At 36.1% G+C, this 19,423-nt stretch overlaps 1 protein-coding gene across 1 annotated transcript in view; it reads left to right on the forward strand.

The window, feature by feature from the left end:
* Positions 1–3,416: 3,416 nt before the first annotated feature.
* pleca (plectin a) overlaps positions 3,417–19,423 on the forward strand; it is a 354,738-nt gene continuing 338,731 nt past the window's right edge. The window contains 3 exon segments of the mRNA XM_030147347.1: positions 3,417–3,665; positions 4,359–4,396; positions 18,277–18,438. Of these exon segments, the coding sequence (XP_030003207.1) occupies positions 3,506–3,665; positions 4,359–4,396; positions 18,277–18,438 (360 nt within the window). The 5' untranslated portion in view covers positions 3,417–3,505.

Below are 19,423 nucleotides of genomic sequence, written 5' to 3' on the forward strand. Positions count from 1 at the left end.
GTTCAATGATCCGGTTTCTCTTACAAATCTTCAATTCGTCTTTTACCATTTTTAAAGCAAGAACATACACATAGACTTCATAACAGTTTTGACAGGTTTTAAAATCAATTTTATTTATTACAGGAAAACTGTTAAATTAGAACCTTAGGTATAAAGGTCTGGAACCACTATAAAACCACACCTACAATCACCTAAGCTGTGAAACCTGCAGAAACTGTCAAGAGGAAAGATGAAAGTAGTTTTTTTGCAATCCTTTTGCAACCAGTCTTGATATAAGAAACTAAAATATTGAAATTAAAAGAGAAACCTTGAAAAAAGTAGCATGAGAAACACTGGTCCTTCATTTCATAATTGTGGATCATTGTCAACTGTCTTGTTTACTTTACATTTCTGCTTGAGTAGTGATTAACCACGCCTTATTTCTGAGCATGGCTGACATTATGAAGCCTTTTCCATTTCAGCAAATATTTGTCTTGTGAAACCAGCCTTCAGTACATACGGTTGTGGAAAAAATTATTAGACCACCCCTTGTTTTCTTCAGTGTCTTGATAATTTTCATGCCTGGTACAACTAAAGGTACATTGGTTTGGACAAATATAATGAAAACAACAAAAATAGCTCACAGTAGTTTAATTTCAGAGCTGATATCTATCCATTTTCTATGTTTTCTTGATAATAACCAAAATCACTTCAATTCTTACATTAATATCTATGGCATTGTACTGACGAAAACTGCTTTCATTCATTCCATGTTTTCTTTTCTGTCTGTTTTAGTCACATGATACACACAGAAGTTAGTACTTGATTGCATAACCGTTGTTTTTGATGACTTTTGATGGTCTTATATTTTTTTCTGTGACTACGTATTACAACATACAGCTTTAAGGAACATGATACATTAAAAACCAGTTTCAGCGAAGAGTATTAGTTGCCTATTTTTCCCACTGTATCAAAATAGATGTTTAGATCTTGTAGAGGTAAAGGTAAATGCAAGTAGAAATACTGATAAGACTTTAAACACAGGCCCAAAATGTGTTCAGGGTGTAAAACTAAGAAGCAGCCCTATCTACCATCTGTTTCTGTGCAAATATAAATGAATTTCACATCATTAAAGCAACATGACGACAGTTCAACCATTTTAACCCATAAAGACCCAAATATCCACCAGTAACCAAAACCATCTATTGATCTAAAATGTTTAATATCTATTGATCCACTAATTCTATCAATATATGTAAATAATTGGTGTAAAATACAGTTTTTCATCTTTTCATGGTCATCAGATATGACCCATTTAGATGTTCAGAGGCTCCGTAGTTACCGTGGAAACACTGTCATCTTCTACATTGATTCACCAGTAAAACCCATTGAATTTGGTAAATAACAGTGGATGGATACACTTGTTTTTATGTTTAGAGAATGATATATTTTGCTGAAAAAGTCACTTTTTCTCCCATTTTCTCCGTTTGTGATATAATAATCCTCAACTTTAATCTGAGATTTTATGAACATCTATATGCTTAATAAATTAAATGTAGAAAAATGGTTAATTTTCACTGAAAGAACACAACATACAGAGGATAATATAGAAATAAATGGTGATAAATCACTTAAGAAAGGCTAGATAGTGAATGAAATTCATTTTGGAGCTGCCACAAAATTAGCACTGGGTCTTTATGGGTTAAATACTGAAAATATGAAAATAACTCCATCTATTTTTTAGTGAGCAACACCTTTTCTCTTCACCTCCTCTCATATCTGTTTTGTCTTTTTTGTCATTTCTTCATGTAGTAATAATTTTTTTAATATACAGTTTGAATGATTGGTTATGGATGATTCTTTAATTATGAGCAGGTTTTAAAGGTGTTTTATCCTATTAATGTATTTTTGGATGTGTGTGGAAGCCAGGGTAAAATACATTTCATTATATTGCCTGAATTTATAATACATTATGCCTACACTTATAATACTTTATTACCTCCGCCAAGGAGGTTATGTTTTTGCCAGGGTTTGTTTGTTTGTCTGTCCGTTAGTGTGCAACATAACTCAAAAAGTTATGGACAGATTTTGATGAAATTTTCAGGGTTTGTTGGAAATGGGATAAGGAAGAAATGATTAAATTTTGGTGGTGATCGGGGGTGGGGGGGGGCGCAGACCACAAAATTTCATCAAAATCTGTCCATAACTTTTGGAGTTATGTTGCACACTAACGGACAGACAAACAAACCCTGGCAAAAACATAACCTCCTTGGCGTGGGGGGGCCCACGAGGGGGGCCACTGATCAGCCTTGGCGGAGGTCTGCGCTCTCCGAGTGCTTCTAGTTAACCTTTGTATAAGTTGTTTTACATGATCATAAACTGTTGTAATGACTTTTATAATGCATTATAAATGTATTATAATGTCTTATGAATGTGCGGTTAATGCATTATAAACTAGACCTTCAAGTAAAGTGTTACCGAATTTTGTATCATATGATGTGAAAATGCTCATAAACGTAAGCAAAAATGTTAAAAAGCCAATATGTAGCATAGTTCAGAAAGTTGACCTGATTGAGCAAAATTAATGTGATTTTTGGATTCAGCACACCAAAATTATCCTGAATCAGCTCAAAAAACTTAATAAATTTGTTGTTGACCAGTGTAATGTACATGTGTAAATGATAAACCGAGGCAGAATATTGTAAAAAATTATACTTATTTTTTCACTTTGTCCATGTTGTTCACATCTTTTGAAAGGATAGTTTGTAGATGTAAACTTTTTCATAATGTAAATTCACTTTTTTCGCTCTAAAACATAGATAAAAGTTTGGAGTTGACATTATTCATATATTCTTTTGTTACTATTTTACCGGTTCGGCCCACTGCAGATCAAATTTAACTGAATGGGGCCCCTGAACTAAAATGACTTTGACACTCCTGCTCTAAAGGAATGACATTTAGCTCCAGCAGAAGACGACAACAACAGTGTGTGCCTGTTTTAGGAGGTAACTGCTCCCATGATTATGCAGGTTGGTGCTGGCAGGTGTTCAGGTACAGAGGGGAAAGTGCCCCAGGTGCATTTTTTTTGGAGCGGCCCCTCAGTATTACCCCGTCCAATGATGTGAGGATTCCTTCTGATGTGGAGCTGGGAGTGGCCGTCAGCCTCTGGAACTCCCAGCCACGCCTCCGATCTGTTTCCCTTATGCACACACACACTCACTTTTTTTTTTTTTTTTCCAGGACTCAGTAAAACATAACATACACACACTTAAATACACACGCATATACACACACAGAACGAGCTGACGTGGGCTGAGGTCTGAGCCGGCTCCTTCTGGAACAGCTGGTATCCATCTGTGGTTGCTGTTGTTCTGGCGGCTGCTCCTTCCTGCTGCTGTAGGCACCGTGGCTGCACCGACAGGACACAAACCGGCCCACTGAGACCCACTCATGAGCTCTGCTGCACTCGCACTCCGACTGGGACTCGCACCGACTACACACTTGAGGAGGCTCGACTCGTAGGATCATGGATACCCTGACAGCATGGGCCGTCACTAACCCGGCTGTGGCCCGGCTCCTCTGGGTCCTGGTTCTGGTTCTGGCCACCCTTCTGGTCTGGCTCTTCTTCTTCTGCTGCTACACATGGAATCAGAGCTCCTCACCGTCCCTGGAGAGGTACCTGGCAGGTAGGTGGGCCCTTGACACCCCCCACCATCACCACCAACACCACACACACACACACACACACACACCCCTTCTGTGGGTGTGTAGAGGCCTGTAGTAGTCTGACAACTCCTGCAGATCCTTTAACTTTTTACTAGAAGGAACATTTTGAACTTTTTTTTTTTTTTGTTCCCTCTCAAGTCCAGTAATTGTAAATGGTTAGTGTTTCCTTTCCAAGACGGCAGTATCCACATTTTCCAGAAATTGCCAGCTCGTGTTGGCTCTGACTGTGTTTTGTGGTTGGAACTGCTCTGATTACTGCTGCCTAAATGTGCTTTTACTCGTGCTCATGCATACAATGGGTCTTTCATACTCTAAGGTACAATAAAACGAGGGTATTTTAAGACCTTGCTCTGAGTCATCACAAGCATTCTTTTCCATCAAACTAAGAATGTGAAACTCCACTTCAGTCAAAGGATGTGAACTCAATCAGGTGTTATAAATCTGACATGATGTCGCGTCATGTCGAACATGCAGCGATCTGCAGAGTCATGGTAACCTGCGTGTCACAACAAGTAGATTTATGCAGCGAATTGTAACTCAAATCTGTCATTTTCACACCTTTTTCATGTTTGCACACAACACCGCGTAATGTATTCATTCAAATGATCGTAGATGATTTATTGGTTTCTAAAATAATGTCTCTTTCCTTTCAGCGATGGCCAAGCAGTCCAAATCAAAAGCGCCGACTCAGGTGAGACTTTGTGCATCTCCTGTCAACATCCTCCTTTAACTCATAAAGACCATTCCAGTATTAATTCCAGTATTAGTTTGAACTTATACATGTGAGAAGCTAACTGTTAAAAGACTGTTTTTTTTTGTAGATGGATTAACCCATAAAGACCCAAACATCCACTGGGAACCAAATGCATCAACTGGTCTAAACTGTTTAACACCTGTTCATACACTAAATCTATCAGTACATGTAAATAATTGGTGTAAAATGCAGTTTGTCGTCTTTTCATTGTCATCAGATATGACCCATTTGGATGTTCAGAGGTTCTGTAGTTACCATGGAAACACTGTCATCTTCTACAGCATTGAATCACCAGTAAAACCCATGGAGTGGGATCAGTGACAGTGGATGGACACACTTGGTTTATGTTCAGTTAATGATAGATTTGACTGAAAAAGTTGCTTTTTCTTCAGTTTTCTCCGTTTCTGATATAATAATCCTCAACTGTAATCAGATTTTTTATAGACATCTAATAATAATAATAATAATAATAATACATTTTATTACCTACGCCAGGAGGTATTGTGATCACTTTGCTTTGTGTGTTTGTTTGTTTGCTAGAAATTTTACGGGAAAACTATTCCAACCATCTTTACCAAATTGTACCCACAGATAGGCCTAGGCCCTGGGATGAACCCATCAAATTTTGGGCCAAGTAGGCCAAAGTTCAAGGTTACAGCAAGGTCACAAAATCTACAATTTTCCTATCTTTCATCATTGAGCAATTTTCGAAAATTCATAAAAAATTCAAAACGACTCCGATTAGCCTCCATTTTGATACACCTGCAGCTTATAACAATATCTTATATCTGTCACAAAATTGTCCACATCCACTGTGGAATGTGGACTCTGTGGACATTTACATTTAACATTAAAAATCCCATTTATGACACATTTTTCATTATAACTCAACAAATATTGATTGGAATTGAATATAATTTGACATACACATGACTGGTACCAAGCGTCAACTTTTTCTGCCGTATGGAACAATATTGAAACTGTTTAATTTAAAAAGAAATAGTCGATCCACACGTGCTTGGCGAAGATTTGCGTTCTCTAAACACTGGTTTGTTTAGTGCTTTTCATGGAACTCAAAAACACTTTTCATAAAGCAGATAAAAACAGAAACCAAACACATTAAAAATCTTAATCTTAAATAAGTGAGTTTTTAAAAGGGATTTGAAGGTGTTGAAGTCGGAGTAGTGTCGGATGGTAGGTGGGTGGGGGTTCCAGAGGGTTGAGGCAGCAATAGAAAAAGCTCTGCCCCCCCAGGTTCGGTGCTCTACATGATCAGTGAATTATACAGGGTGGGGAAGCAAAATTTACAATGAACATTTAATTGTTTTTTCTCAGCAGGCACTACGTCAATTGTTTTGAAACCAAACATATATTGATGTCATAATCATACCTAACACTATTATCCATACCTTTTCAGAAACTTTTGCCCATATGAGTAATCAGGAAAGCAAACGTCAAAGAGTGTGTGATTTGCTGAATGCACTCGTCACACCAAAGGAGATTTCAAAAATAGTTGGAGTGTCCATAAAGACTGTTTATAATGGAAAGAAGAGAATGACTATGAGCAAAACTATTACCAGAAAGTCTGGAAGATACTATTAAACAAGAATGGGAGAAGTTTTCACCCGAATATTTGAGGAACACTTGCGCAAGTTTCAGGAAGCGTGTGAAGGCAGTTATTGAGAAAGGAGGAGGACACATAGAATAAAAACATTTTCTATTATGTACATTTTCTTGTGGCGAATAAATTCTCATGACTTTCAATAAACTAATTGGTCATACACTGTCTTTCAATCCCTGCCTCAAAATATTGTAAATTTTGCTTCCCCACCCTGTACAGCAAATACAGCAAAATATTTGATTTTTACTGGAAAAAAATTATATATACAGAGGAGAATATTGTAATAAATGGTGATAAATCACTTGAGAAAGGTTAAATAGAGAGATTAATTCATTTGGGAAGTGATACAAAAGAAGCACTGGGTCTTTATGGGTTAAAACAACTCTGAATATTTCCTATATTTAATTCCATCACATACACACGGTAAAACCAGAGTCAGCGGTTGTCTTTCCACTTGTAATACCTCCTTCAGACTTTAGAGGTCCTCGCTCACTTGTGTTTCACCTTATAACTCATCAACAGCTCCTACGTCTCACCAGTTTGACAAGTTCATTATTTTACAGAGTATTGAACCATAACTATTTTATAATTATACATCGCTGTGGTTTTTTGACAGTTTTATGACCTCAGTTGTTGTTAATAATGTCAAAAACATGCTGAGGGTTAGTTATGTTTTGTTTTCATCCTGCAGATGTTCATTAGGTTTTAGAGGCAGTTATAAAAGTTATGATGATTAAAAAAAAAAAAAAAAACGCAGCTTTTTGCCTTAAAGTCTGGAAACAAATAAGATTCTAATGAAGAGCTCTCCCGACAAAATGAAAACAATTATCAACATCATGTTTAAAATCTAAAATTAATTTTCCAACACGTTTTTCTTCCTCATGATGCACAACAGTGATTCACTCTGCATAAAAATGACTGATTTATCAGAATTTAGCAAAACTTATTTTAAAATAAATAAATCCTCTCAGTGGGGTAAAACCATAAACAACATCATTATTTGCTTACAAAGAACAGTTAAGTCTCCCTGTAGTGTATCTGCATTTATTAATAAAAAACAAAATAAATATTCTTTAATTACCCCATTTATTGGGCAAGTGACTGTTTTTTTTTTGTTTTTTTTTTTTGTAATTTCCACATGCGTTAAAAGACAGTGAAAGTAACGGTTACAGTAAAAACAGTGAGTCAACAATCTCAGGTCCAATGTGGTCTACAGGGTCTGTAAGGTCCACCTCTGCATGAACAGTGAGTGGACCTGCTTTGTTAGGTACCATGAAGTAATGGTACTAATGTAAAGAATGATGTTCAAAGGGAGAATGTGGGTGCGGACAGGACTTATGTTGGTCTAATGTTCTAAAATATATGTTCCTTCCACCTTACATGTGTTTTTCTTGTATTTTTTTTATTTATCGACAATAGAAGTATCACCTGTAGCCCCCCCGTAGACCTGTCCCTGTTTGAGTGGTGGTCCATTCTGTTCAGCACCAGAACAAGCGCCTCACTAAACCAGAATCTTAGCAAAAATTAAACGTCATGATCAGTTGAGTTGGGCCTTAAAAGTCGTCAAGGAAGATGATTATTTTGTTTAACCCATGAAGGCCCAGTTCTACTTTTGTGGCAGCTCCCAAATGATTTTTTTTAACCTCTCTTAGGTAATTTATTACCATTTATTGCAATATTAACTTCTTTACTTTGTGTTTTGTCAGTGAAAATCAGGTATTTTCCTATATTTAATTCACTGATCATGTACAGGGGTTGGACAAAATAATGGAAACACCTTAAAAAATCAACAAAATATAATTTAATATGGTGTAGGTCCGCCTTTTGCGGCAATTACAGCCTCAATTCTCTGAGGTATTGATTCATACAACTTGTGAATTGTTTCCAAAGGAATTTTAAGCCATTCTTCAGTTAGAATACCCTCCAACTCTTTTAGAGACGATGGCGGTGGAAATCGACGTCTTACTTGAATCTTTAAAACTGACCATAAATGCTCAATAATGTTGAGGTCTGGGGACTGTGCCGGCCATACGAGATGCTCAACTTCATTAGAATGTTCCTCATGCCATTCTTTAACAATTCTAACTGTATGGATTGGGGCATCATCATGTTGAGGTGAAGGTGTTTCCATTAGTTTGTCCAACCCCTGTAGGTGTTCATTAAAGCTCACATTAACCCTTTCATGCATGAATTATGAGAACTATAGTAAAGATTGTTTTTTTTCCCTGAGTGTTTTTATTCCTCTTTTGGCCTGAAAAAAAACCCAAAACAATTTGATTGATTGATTGATTGATTGATTTATTAACCCATTTTTAATGGAGTTACAAAAATGTCCACTCAGCTGGACACCATGTGTCTAATTTTTGAAGCAAAGATACATGTATTTAAAGCGCAATATCAGAAAGTGATCAACTGTGTGAAAACTATGAAATAAAAACATTTTTAATGCAGCTAATGTGATGTTTTTTCACATTTTTTCATACTCTAATACTAGTTATTACTCACTTCATGCAGATAATACACACAAAAAACCCTTTTTGTTTCAGAAAATATTAACTGCACTCTAATAACCACCAGCAATTGGTATAGTAGGTTTCTGAAGAGCAGCAAAGTTACAGTAATGGTATGATTTGTAATGTTTGGGATGATGCATAAATGCCCACTGTATTGGCTGATATGGAACTAAAACAGAAAACCCATGAATATACAAGAGAACAGCTGTAGAATAAATGTCCACTGTAGTGACCAGTATGCATGAAAGGGTTAAATTTGAGGGTTATTATGTCAGAAAGAGAGAAAAATTAAGAAAAACTGACTTGATTAGCAAATATATCATTAATTGAACATAAAACAAGTGTTTCCATCCACTGTCATTGATTCAACTCCATGGGTTTTACTGGTGAATCAATGTTGTAGAAGATGACAGTGTTTCCATGGTAACTATGGAGCCTCTGAAAGTCCAGCTGGGTCATATCTGATGACCATGAAAAGATGAATAACTGTATTTTCCACCAATTATTTACATGTATTGATAGGATTAGTAGCTCAGAAGTTATTAAACATTTTAGATCCGTAGATAATTTTGGTTGCCAGTGGCTGTTTGGGTTTTTATGGGTTAATCCATCTACAAAAAAACAGTTTACTCCTCACATGTGTAAGTTCAAACTAATACTGGATTGTGATGCAAACTAAAGTCAAGTTTAAGACAAACAGACTGGAACACACTGAAGATTTCATTGTATGTTAATGGTGCAAACAGACTGTTGTGTCTACTTCAGAATAAAAGACAAGTAACATGCAAAGCACAAGGAATGTTCAAACATAAGACGATTCCAAAACACTTATAAGAACATGTTTTTCAAAAGATATAGGGAAGAAGGTTATTAATTGTCACCATATGTTCACTGTTGTTTATGTATATATTTCCTTCCTTGAGTTAGTTATTATTTGTTTATTTATTCACTAGCACAACTAAGAAAGGCACTGGTAAAAGATTATATGTGTATTTGTATGTGTGTATATGTATAAACGTATATATATGTATATGGATGAATGAGTGTGTGTGTTTGTGTGTGTGTGAATAGATATATAAATATAGAAGAGTAATGTACAAGGAAGAGGGACATTTATATTATATTACTAATAATATTGTAGGGAGAGGGGGCGGGATTAAATAAGTTATACTTCTTCCCACCCCTTTTCGGGCATGTAAATGGAATTATTGTGCTTTTCCTCTGACTAAGATTGTTATGATTCTTGATATTTGTATTATTATGTATGTTTTGCAAGTGCATATATGTTAAATTTCATTGCATGTTCGGAATAAATCATTAAATCAAAAATCAAATAATTTGACATCAACCAAAATGTGTTGGAAGTTGTCACTGGATAAGAGGCCGACTGGAGATTGATGTCTAACAAAGGAATTTCCCAGTGTCCAAATACCACAGCCCATCAGTAATAAATAAATAAACAGATAAATAAGAATAAAAATTAAAATGCACTTGTATTATTTTATTAAATATCTTTTATTTTTCATTCACACTTAAACTGTGAGTGTGAAAGTGTGTTTTTCTTTTTTGCCACAAATCAGCTGATTTTGCTTCTGTGTACTGGAGGATGTGCACAGAACCATATTCTACTAATTCAGGTTTACGTGTATTTTTTTTTTTTTTTTTTTTAATCATGCGCTACTTTTAAAGTTAATGCATGATATGATTAGGTTCCATAATAAATCCTTGCTCATTAAGATAAAGAACACTAGGGTTTCACCTTGATAAACACCACACTGGAAACAAAATGAGGTCAAAATGAAAATAATAATGTTGACATTATCGTATTTAAAGTGTAAGAATAGTTTTCCACCTGATGTTTCCACACTTGGCTGCAGAGCGGTGATTCAGCCTGAAACATTACGTCCTGTTCTTTCTTTGGACTGTCTGGTGAGAAAAATGTGAAGGAAGTGATGCATGTAATGTTTCCAGAGTGAGCAGTAATGTTCCTTTAAAAATAAAACATGAACTGACTTTAACTAAAGCACAAAACTGGGAATAGTTTTGCTCAATAGACCAGACTTTTGCAACTTGGAGAAAGTGTTTATAGTTTTAAGATCTCAACAATCTCCGGTGACTAAAAGCATCTGCTGATCTAAAATGTTTAATGAAATCTAAACCACTAATCCTATCAATACATGTAGATAATTGAGATAAATGCAGTTTCTCAGCTTATCAGCAAAATCAGACATGACCCATTTGGACGTTCAGAGGTCTCGTAGTTACCATGGAAACACTGTCATCTTCTACAACACTGATTCACCAGTAAAACCCATGGAGTTGGACAAATGACAGCGGTTGTAGATGGTTATTTTAAAGTTCATTTAATCATATATTTTGCTTATAAAAAGTATCTTTTTCTTAATTTTTCAAGTTTTGATATAATAACCTTTGAATTTACCCTGAGCTTTTATGAACATCTACATGATCAGTACATTTAACCCTTTCATGCATTGTGGTCACTACAGTGGACAGTTATTCTCCAGCTGTTCTCTTGTATATTCATGGGTTTTGTTGTTTTAGTTCCATATCAGCCAACACAGTGGACGCTGATGCATCATCTCATACACTGACATTCATACCATTACTGTAACTTTGCTGTTTCTGATAAACCTGATCTGCAGTAACATGTTTGAGTGTAAAAAAAAAAAATACTAGTTGTTATTAGACTGTAATTAACAGGGGTTTTTTGTTTTGTTTTTTGGTTAGACAAAAAGTTATCTTTTTTTTTTTTTTACATATTATCTTCATGAAGTGAGCAATACCTAGTATTACATTATGTTAAAATATGAGAAAACATCAAATTAGCAGCATTAACCTCCTCAGACCCAGGAAATGTCAGCAAAGTACCAGCTTTTTTTGTTTTTTTATTAAATCAGTGTCTATATTGGAAACATCACGATGCAACAGTTTTTTCAGATGCAGATTTTAAAAATTTTATGGAATGTTCTTTGTGGTGGACAGTTTCCTTTTCTTTTTTTTAGTATAAAGTTGTGAAACTGTTGTCCACAAATGTGGACAGAAAACCCATAGCTGGGTCTGAGGAGGTTAAAAATGTTTTAATGTCATAGTTTTCACACAGTATATCAGTAAATACATGTCTCTTTGCTTCTAAAATATGCATAGTGGACAGTTTTGTAACTAATGTTCATAAGGGTGAGGTTCATAAAGAAAATTTATTCACATTGTTTTTTTGTTGTTTTTTTTCATGCCTGAAGAAGAATAAAAACACTCAGGAAAAAAATCTTGATTAAGGTTCTCATAATTCATGCATGAAAGGGTTAATATAGGACAATACGTGCATTTCACTGTAAATGCAGAGGATAATATCATAATGTTGGGCGATAAACCACTTATGAAAGGTTAACTATAGAGAAAAATTTACTTGGAAGACACGCAAAAATAGTCTTTAAATCAGTCTTTAACCCTTTATTGTTCACTCATAGAAATAAGACTTTATTACTTTTGTGAATTTTTTCAAAATTTTTTATTGTTATTTGGAAAATCTTGGTCAATGAAGTTATCACATTTGGTTCCTTGCCTGCGAGTCACAAAAAAAAAAAAAAAAATACAAGCAGTATATACAGGGTGGGGAAGCAAAATTTCCAATGAACATTTAGTTGTTTTTTCTCAGCAGGCACTACGTCAGTTGTTTTGAAACCAAACATATATTGATGTCATAATCATACCTAACACTATTATCCATACCTTTTCAGAAACTTTTGCCCATATGAGTAATCAGGAAAGCAAACGTCAAAGAGTGTGTGATTTGCTGAATGCACTCGTCACACCAAAGGAGATTTCAAAAATAGTTGGAGTGTCCATAAAGACTGTTTATAATGGAAAGAAGAGAATGACTATGAGCAAAACTATTACCAGAAAGTCTGGAAGATACTATTAAAGAAGAATGGGAGAAGTTGTCACCTGAATATTTGAGGAACACTTGTGCAAGTTTCAGGAAGCGTGTGAAGGCAGTTATTGAGAAAGAAGGAGGACACATAGAATAAAAACATTTTGTATTATGTAAATTTTCTTGTGGTGAATAAATTCTCATGACTTTCAATAAACTAACTGGTCATACACTGTCTTTCAATCACTGCCTCAAAATATTGTAAATTTTGCTTCCCCACCCTGTATATAAAAAATACTATAAAAACAACTGTAAGGTGAAAGGAACATGTATTTTAGAACATTAAAACATCACTCATGAAAGGTTAAATGTAGAGAAAAATTCACTTGGAAGATGCACAAAAATAGTCTTTAAGTCAGTCTCTAACCCTTTATAGTTCACTCATAGAAACATCCTGAAATTCAACATTTCAGCCTTAGTGTGTTATTGGAGGACATTACAATTGTTCAAACTTCTTTATTGTTATGTAGAAAATCAAGGTCAATGAAGTTACCATATTTGGTTCCTTGCCTGTAAGTGGAAAAAAAAAATCCAATAAGTAAATAAAAAAAAAAACTATAAAAACACATGTAAGATCACAGGAACATGTATTTTAGAACATTAGAACATCACTTTTAGAACATTAGACCAACAAACCCCAGTGTTCTTTATCTTAATGAGCAAGGATTTATTATGGAACCTAATTTAATTATATCATGCATCAACTTTAAGGGTAGCGCATGAAAAAAAAAAAAAAAAATACATGTAAACCTGAATTTAGTAGAGTATGGTTCTCTTCACATCCTCCAGTAGACAAAAGCAAAATCAGATGATGTGTGAGAAAAAAGAAAAACATGCTTTCTCAAAGAAATACTCTGAAATTCAACATTTCAATCTTAGTGTGTTATTGGATGACATGAGAATTTATTACTTTTGCGAAATTTTTCAAAATTTTTTTATTGTGATGTAGACAATCAAGCTCAATCAAGTTACCATATTTAGTTCCTTACCCGTATGTGGCAAAGAAATTTTAAAAAATCCAAGAAGTATATATAAAAATACAATAAAAACACACGTAAAGTGAAAGGAACATGTATTTTAGAACGTTAGACCAGCATAAGCACTGATCCAGACCCCTGTCCACATCCACATTCTCCCTTTGAACATCATTCCTTACATTAGTACCATTACTTCATGGTACCTAACAAAGCAGGTACACTCACTGTTCATGCAGAGGTGGACCTTACAGACCCTGGAGACCACATTGGACCTCAGATTGTTGACTCACTGGAACTGTTGCTGTCACTGTCTTGTAAATTGTGCGGAAACGACCAAATTTTGTCACTTGCAAGACGTCTGGCACAGTTGATTGTACACTTCATGTACTACTTTACTCTAAACAAATATAAACCATATACGAGGGGCAAATGAAAAGTTTTGAGCCTCCAAGAGATGGTCGGAGGTAGAAGTACTTTATTGCACTATTTTTCAACGTAGTCCCCTTGTGAGTCCACACACTTCCACCAGCGGTGATGGAGTGCCTCAATGCCGCTGCAGTAGAAATCCTTTGGTTGGTCCTCCAGGTGGGAGTTGATGGCATCAATGACCTCCTCATCAGTGGTGTAGTGTTGTCCAGCCAAATGCTTTTTGAGATTTGAGAAGAGGTGGAAGTCTGACGGGATGGTCTGGTGAATGTGGTGGGTGTGGAACAAGTTGGAAGCCACAGTCCCGAGTGGTTGCCATTGCAATCACTGATGAATGCGCTGGAGCATTGTCCTGATGAAACAAGACCCCTTTTGTGATCATTCCCGTCCTCTTTTCTTGATGCTCTCTCGTAGCCGCTTCAGTAGGTCAGAGTAGTATTGTCCATTGATAGTACAATCCTTCTGGAGGTAGTCCACCAGTAGCACTCCTTGCGCATCCCAGAAAACAGAGGCCATGACCTTGCCAGCAGAAGGTACGACCTTTGCCTTCTTTGGGGTTGGTGACATGGGATGTTTCCATTGTTTTGACTGGCCCTTGGTCTCAGGCTGATAGTGATGGACCCAAGTCTCATCCATAGTCACAAATCGGTCCAAGAAATTGGATGGGTTTGCCTCAAAGAGTGTCAGTGCCGATACTCAAGTTTGTCCATTTTTCAGGAAACACTTGATACAGAAAGTTCAGGGACCTGTAAAACAGGGAAAAAGATTGCTACGACCAAGAAATTTAGTGGATAGGATTAAGATATGTGAAAGATTTCATGGACCAAATTTGGTCTTCATATCTTAATCCTTTCCATGTTAGGCACAAAACTTTTCAGTTGCCCCTCATATATCTCGAAGGTGCCTTACGTGCTTCCTATATAATAACAGTCATATAAGCTCTCAGCAGCTGCAGCTTTATCACTGTTTTACTAAATATACTCCACGTGGGCCCGTCTGTAACTGTACTGGTCTGGGTTTGTGTGCTTTGGCAGCGTCACTATGAGTGTTGTCACAAACTGTAGAGGCACTGTGTGGTCATTGTGTGCGATAAGTTCGAGAGGCTTTCTGAAAACAGCTCCATGAGTGAAGCTCTTTGTCTGAGTGGCTCCAACATGCCAATAAAGGTCCATTTCCTAATGCAGCGGACAGCCGACAGACAAAGAGACATGTGACCAGTCTCTGTGACAAACACATTAACCAGAAAAATACAGAGACCATAAGTTATCGGGCTGTCAAGTGTCGGTTTGGACAAAGAGTTCTGTGTTGAAATAATGGACCCGCAGGAAAACATAGAAGTGTGGAACAGTTGGAAAAACGTGTCTGTAAACATCTACTGAAGCAGATAAGAGGTCATAGCAGGATAATGAAACACAATACAGCTTAGTATCTTTAAAAGGCATAAACAGAGGGAGGAGTGGGAGGAGTCTGAGCATGTTCCCATCATGCCCTGCAACGACCCGTGGTTCTGAGCTGTCATAATGGGCAGAACATGAATGATTTCATTATGAATACATGTCATTTTCAACAACTGAATGAAAGACAGAACTGTTCTTTTGGACAATGAACATGTCACTCGTACATTGTCAGTTATATTTATTGCCTATAATGAGCTGTACAGTAACTCCTTTGAAACCTGGTGTGTGTGTCCGATCACTGATCTGAATACTTTACTGAATGAATGACTTACTATGGATATACACTACAAACAAAACAAAAATTTAAGGATATTTCTTTTTTTGGTCATTTTTGCCATTTGTAAATAAAACAGTCTGGTCATTAAAAAAATGTGTTTCAATTCACACATAAAAAAGTAAAAAGCGCTGTGCAAGAATCCCAACTGAAAAAAAATCACCCAAAAATTCAAAATATGCTTAAGTTTTTGTTTGTTGTGTATGTATGAGGACTCCATGGGATAATAATAATATTCCATATTTAATATCAGTCTCATACTAGAGGATAGTTTCGCTCATGTTGTCTGAAAATCTGCAATGTTGTTGGCATCATCTTCAGCAGCAGAAAAACAAAACCCTGTTTGTTTACCTGACAGCATTAATCATAGTCAGCGGGGGTTGAATAAGGAAGGCTTTGTCCAATAGAGTCTGTGCAAGCAGCGACTGGTGTATAAGAGGACAACAGGACAGTCCCACAGGGAAATGGTGGAATGTTTGATACTGGATTCCATCAGTGTTATTTTTTTATTTCCCTTTTATGCATGAATTATGAAAAAATGTGTATAAATTTTTTTTAAAAATTGATTTTATTACTCAAAGTTCGGCTGAAGTTGAAATGTATTTTGAATTTTTTTTTAAATATGGTTTTTACCCTCAGCCCTTGCAGCAGGGTATTGGCATTGGTTCATCGTCTGTCTGTCCGCATGTCTGTCTGTCCATATGTGCATAAACTTTGGTGTGGACTAAAGGCCAAAGGTTTTCAAGTGTGGGCACATTATGTTATTACGAAGATATTTAACCTCCTGAGACCCAGGAAAAAAGTACAAGTTTTGGCTTTTTTTTTTTTTTTTTAATTAAATAATTGCCCATATTGGAAACATTATGATGCAACCATTTTTTTAGATGCGTTTTTAAAATTTTATGGAATGTCCTTTGCGGTGGACAGCTCTTTTTAGTTTTTTTTTTTTTTCTTTTTTGTATAAAGCTGTGAAACTTGTCCACAGACATGGACAGTAAACCTATCCTTGGGTTTACTGTATGAGATCACAGAACAGTCCAAACTCTAAAACTAAGATAATGCTATTTTCATTGTATTGCTTAGGGTCTATAGAGACTGCCCCCATGTGGTTTGGAGAATATTGCCTTTATAAGCCTTTGGAAAGTGAGCTTCAACTATGTGTCCACAAATGTGGGCGCTATGCATGAAAGGGTTAAATTCATAACTGAAACAACCAGTAAAATACTGACAGGGAGCACTGCACAATGCAATAATAAAAATGTCAATAAACTCTTCAAAAACCTTCTTGGATAATGAGGAAAATGTGTTATCATAAAGCTAAACATTGACCTTTTTTTTTTTAGTTTTTTTTTCTGAACTCATTATTAAAAGATGTTTTAGAGATAGAAATATGGTTCTCGCTAGACAGAATCTTCACAAACGTGATGATTTTACAGAATACGATGCACCGCTGTAGATTTAACTAGATAGAAGTTTGTAAAGTAGTTGGAGTGAGCTCAATGTTAAACATCTACAGCAGGAAAATGCAAAATATACATGAATGTGGCTGTAACATGAATTACTGCTTTCACTATCTTTACTTCAGTGGCGGCTGCTCGTCTTTCAGACAGGGGAAGCTCATTGTTGGCTTACATTAAAAAAAAAAAGTCAAGTTATTTAAACATAAATTCGGCCCTCCGTTCCTTTTTAAGAAAATGGTCAGTGACCTTATCGTACCAGCTAAACAAGAAAACGTTGAAATTATGTTCAATTGAAACAAGGAAGTACAATGAGTGTGTTTTATTTACAGTGCAAGAAATGAACAAGTAATTTCGTAGTAGTTTCTCTCTTGATTTCACAACAGAATGTGCGGCGGTATTAAACTGAACTCTGTCAAGTGAAGGAGTAAATCTCAAAATAGCTGTCAATCAAACAGGATTCAGCCTTTTGACTGATCCTCCAATCAGTGCGTGGAAGCCCGGTGTCCAGCCCGGCCAAGCTCCACCCACAGCTCCATTCACCCCCAGAGATGCTGAGTGTCCGGGGCGGGACAACATCGTGGCATTTATCCAATTACCGTCCAGTCCCATTGAAGTGCATGGACGCCGGGTTTCTACGGACAAATGCACTGAGCAGAGATCGAATGAGAAAACAGCGCAACGGGAATGTATGAGAAGTGAACAACATTGAGTCTGTTGATTTGTGATAAAGCTGATTCTGAACGAACTCATCTGTGAGATGAACGTGTTCTAACACATTTGTAGTCAATGAAATGTCAACACAACCGAACATATTTGACCATTTAATTTTTATAATTTTAGGGGAAGCCGAGCTTCCCTTGCAGTCTATGAGAAATCGCCATTGCTTTACTTCCAATGCATTTTACTTAGCTACAGTTTTACCTAGTTTTTTCACTGCGTTATTACTATTTTTTATTTAACTTCAGTATCTGAATCCATCATCCACTCCTCATAACAGTATGTAGTGACCAAAACTGCCCACTGAGGCCTTTACATTTGACAGTAACGTCACTGTGTAAAGACGCTACAACTATCGTGACGACTCTGCTGTACTTGTATGAACACTGCCTCGCATTATTCATGGAATAATTATCATTTCAGAGGAAGAAAAAGCCCAAAGAGAAGCCACTTGTTTCTGTCCATGCAGAGGAAGTGGTGGTAAAGGAGTCTCCGGCCCTTGGGAAGGAGCCACCGTGTCCAGCGGTGAGGAAAAGGAAGAGGCGTCCACCCAAAGCTGCCATGGAAACAGTGACCACACAAAAGGTGAGGAGGGTTTCTCCACTGACTGTCCTCAGAGCCAGTGTTTCCTGGCAGTTGGACTCAGTTTTATCTGCTGTGTATGGTTTAATGCAGGGGTGTCAAACTCATTTTAGTTCAGGGGCCACATTCAGCTAAATTTGATCTAAAGTGGGCCGAACCAGTAAAATAATAACATAATAATCTAGAAATAATATCAGCTCCAAAATTTTCTCAATGTTTTAGAGTGAAAAAAGTAGAAGTAAACAATGAAAATGTTTACATCTACAAACTATCCTGTCAAACAATGTGAATAACATGAACAAACTAAAAAAAAATAAGTGTAATTTTAACAATATTCTGCCTCAGTTTATCATTTCCACATGTACATTATAACTCACAGATCACAGTGGATCTACAAACACACATTACATTACATTATCTACAAACATTTAATATCAGGCAGAATGTTGTTAAAATTGAACTTACTTCTGTTAAAACATTTCAGGTTGTTCATATTTGTTCAGGTTATTCACATTTTTTGCGAAATTATACTTTGTTTTAGTGTAAATACATGAAAATATTTACATTTACTAGGCGAAAAAATTTGGAGTTGTGAGTATTTATAGATTACAGTGGGTTACAAAAAATTTGTTTTGCAAGTTGTCTAGGTTTTTTCAACTGAATTAGGACCATTTTGCACCGCTAAATCCAAAAATGACATCTGTTTTTCTCAATCAGGTCAGGGTTTTTTGCTAATTTGATTTTGAAAAATTTGATCTTCTCACAAAATTGATTACATTTTTGTGACTTTATCAGTTGATTTTTTTATATAGTTCTCACCCAAAATAGGTTTTAAGAGAAAAAAAATCATTTTCTAACAGGATGTATTTATTAAACTTCACAGAACTCTTCTTGCCTTTGGTCCACTGACGCAGATACTCGGTGCATGACTTGCATACCATGTGTGGCGCCCAAACTTTAGTCCATGGGCCAATAGGGGTCACCGTGC

This window comes from Sphaeramia orbicularis, chromosome 11, assembly GCF_902148855.1.
Source record: "Sphaeramia orbicularis chromosome 11, fSphaOr1.1, whole genome shotgun sequence".
Taxonomy (NCBI): Eukaryota; Metazoa; Chordata; class Actinopteri; order Kurtiformes; family Apogonidae; genus Sphaeramia; species Sphaeramia orbicularis.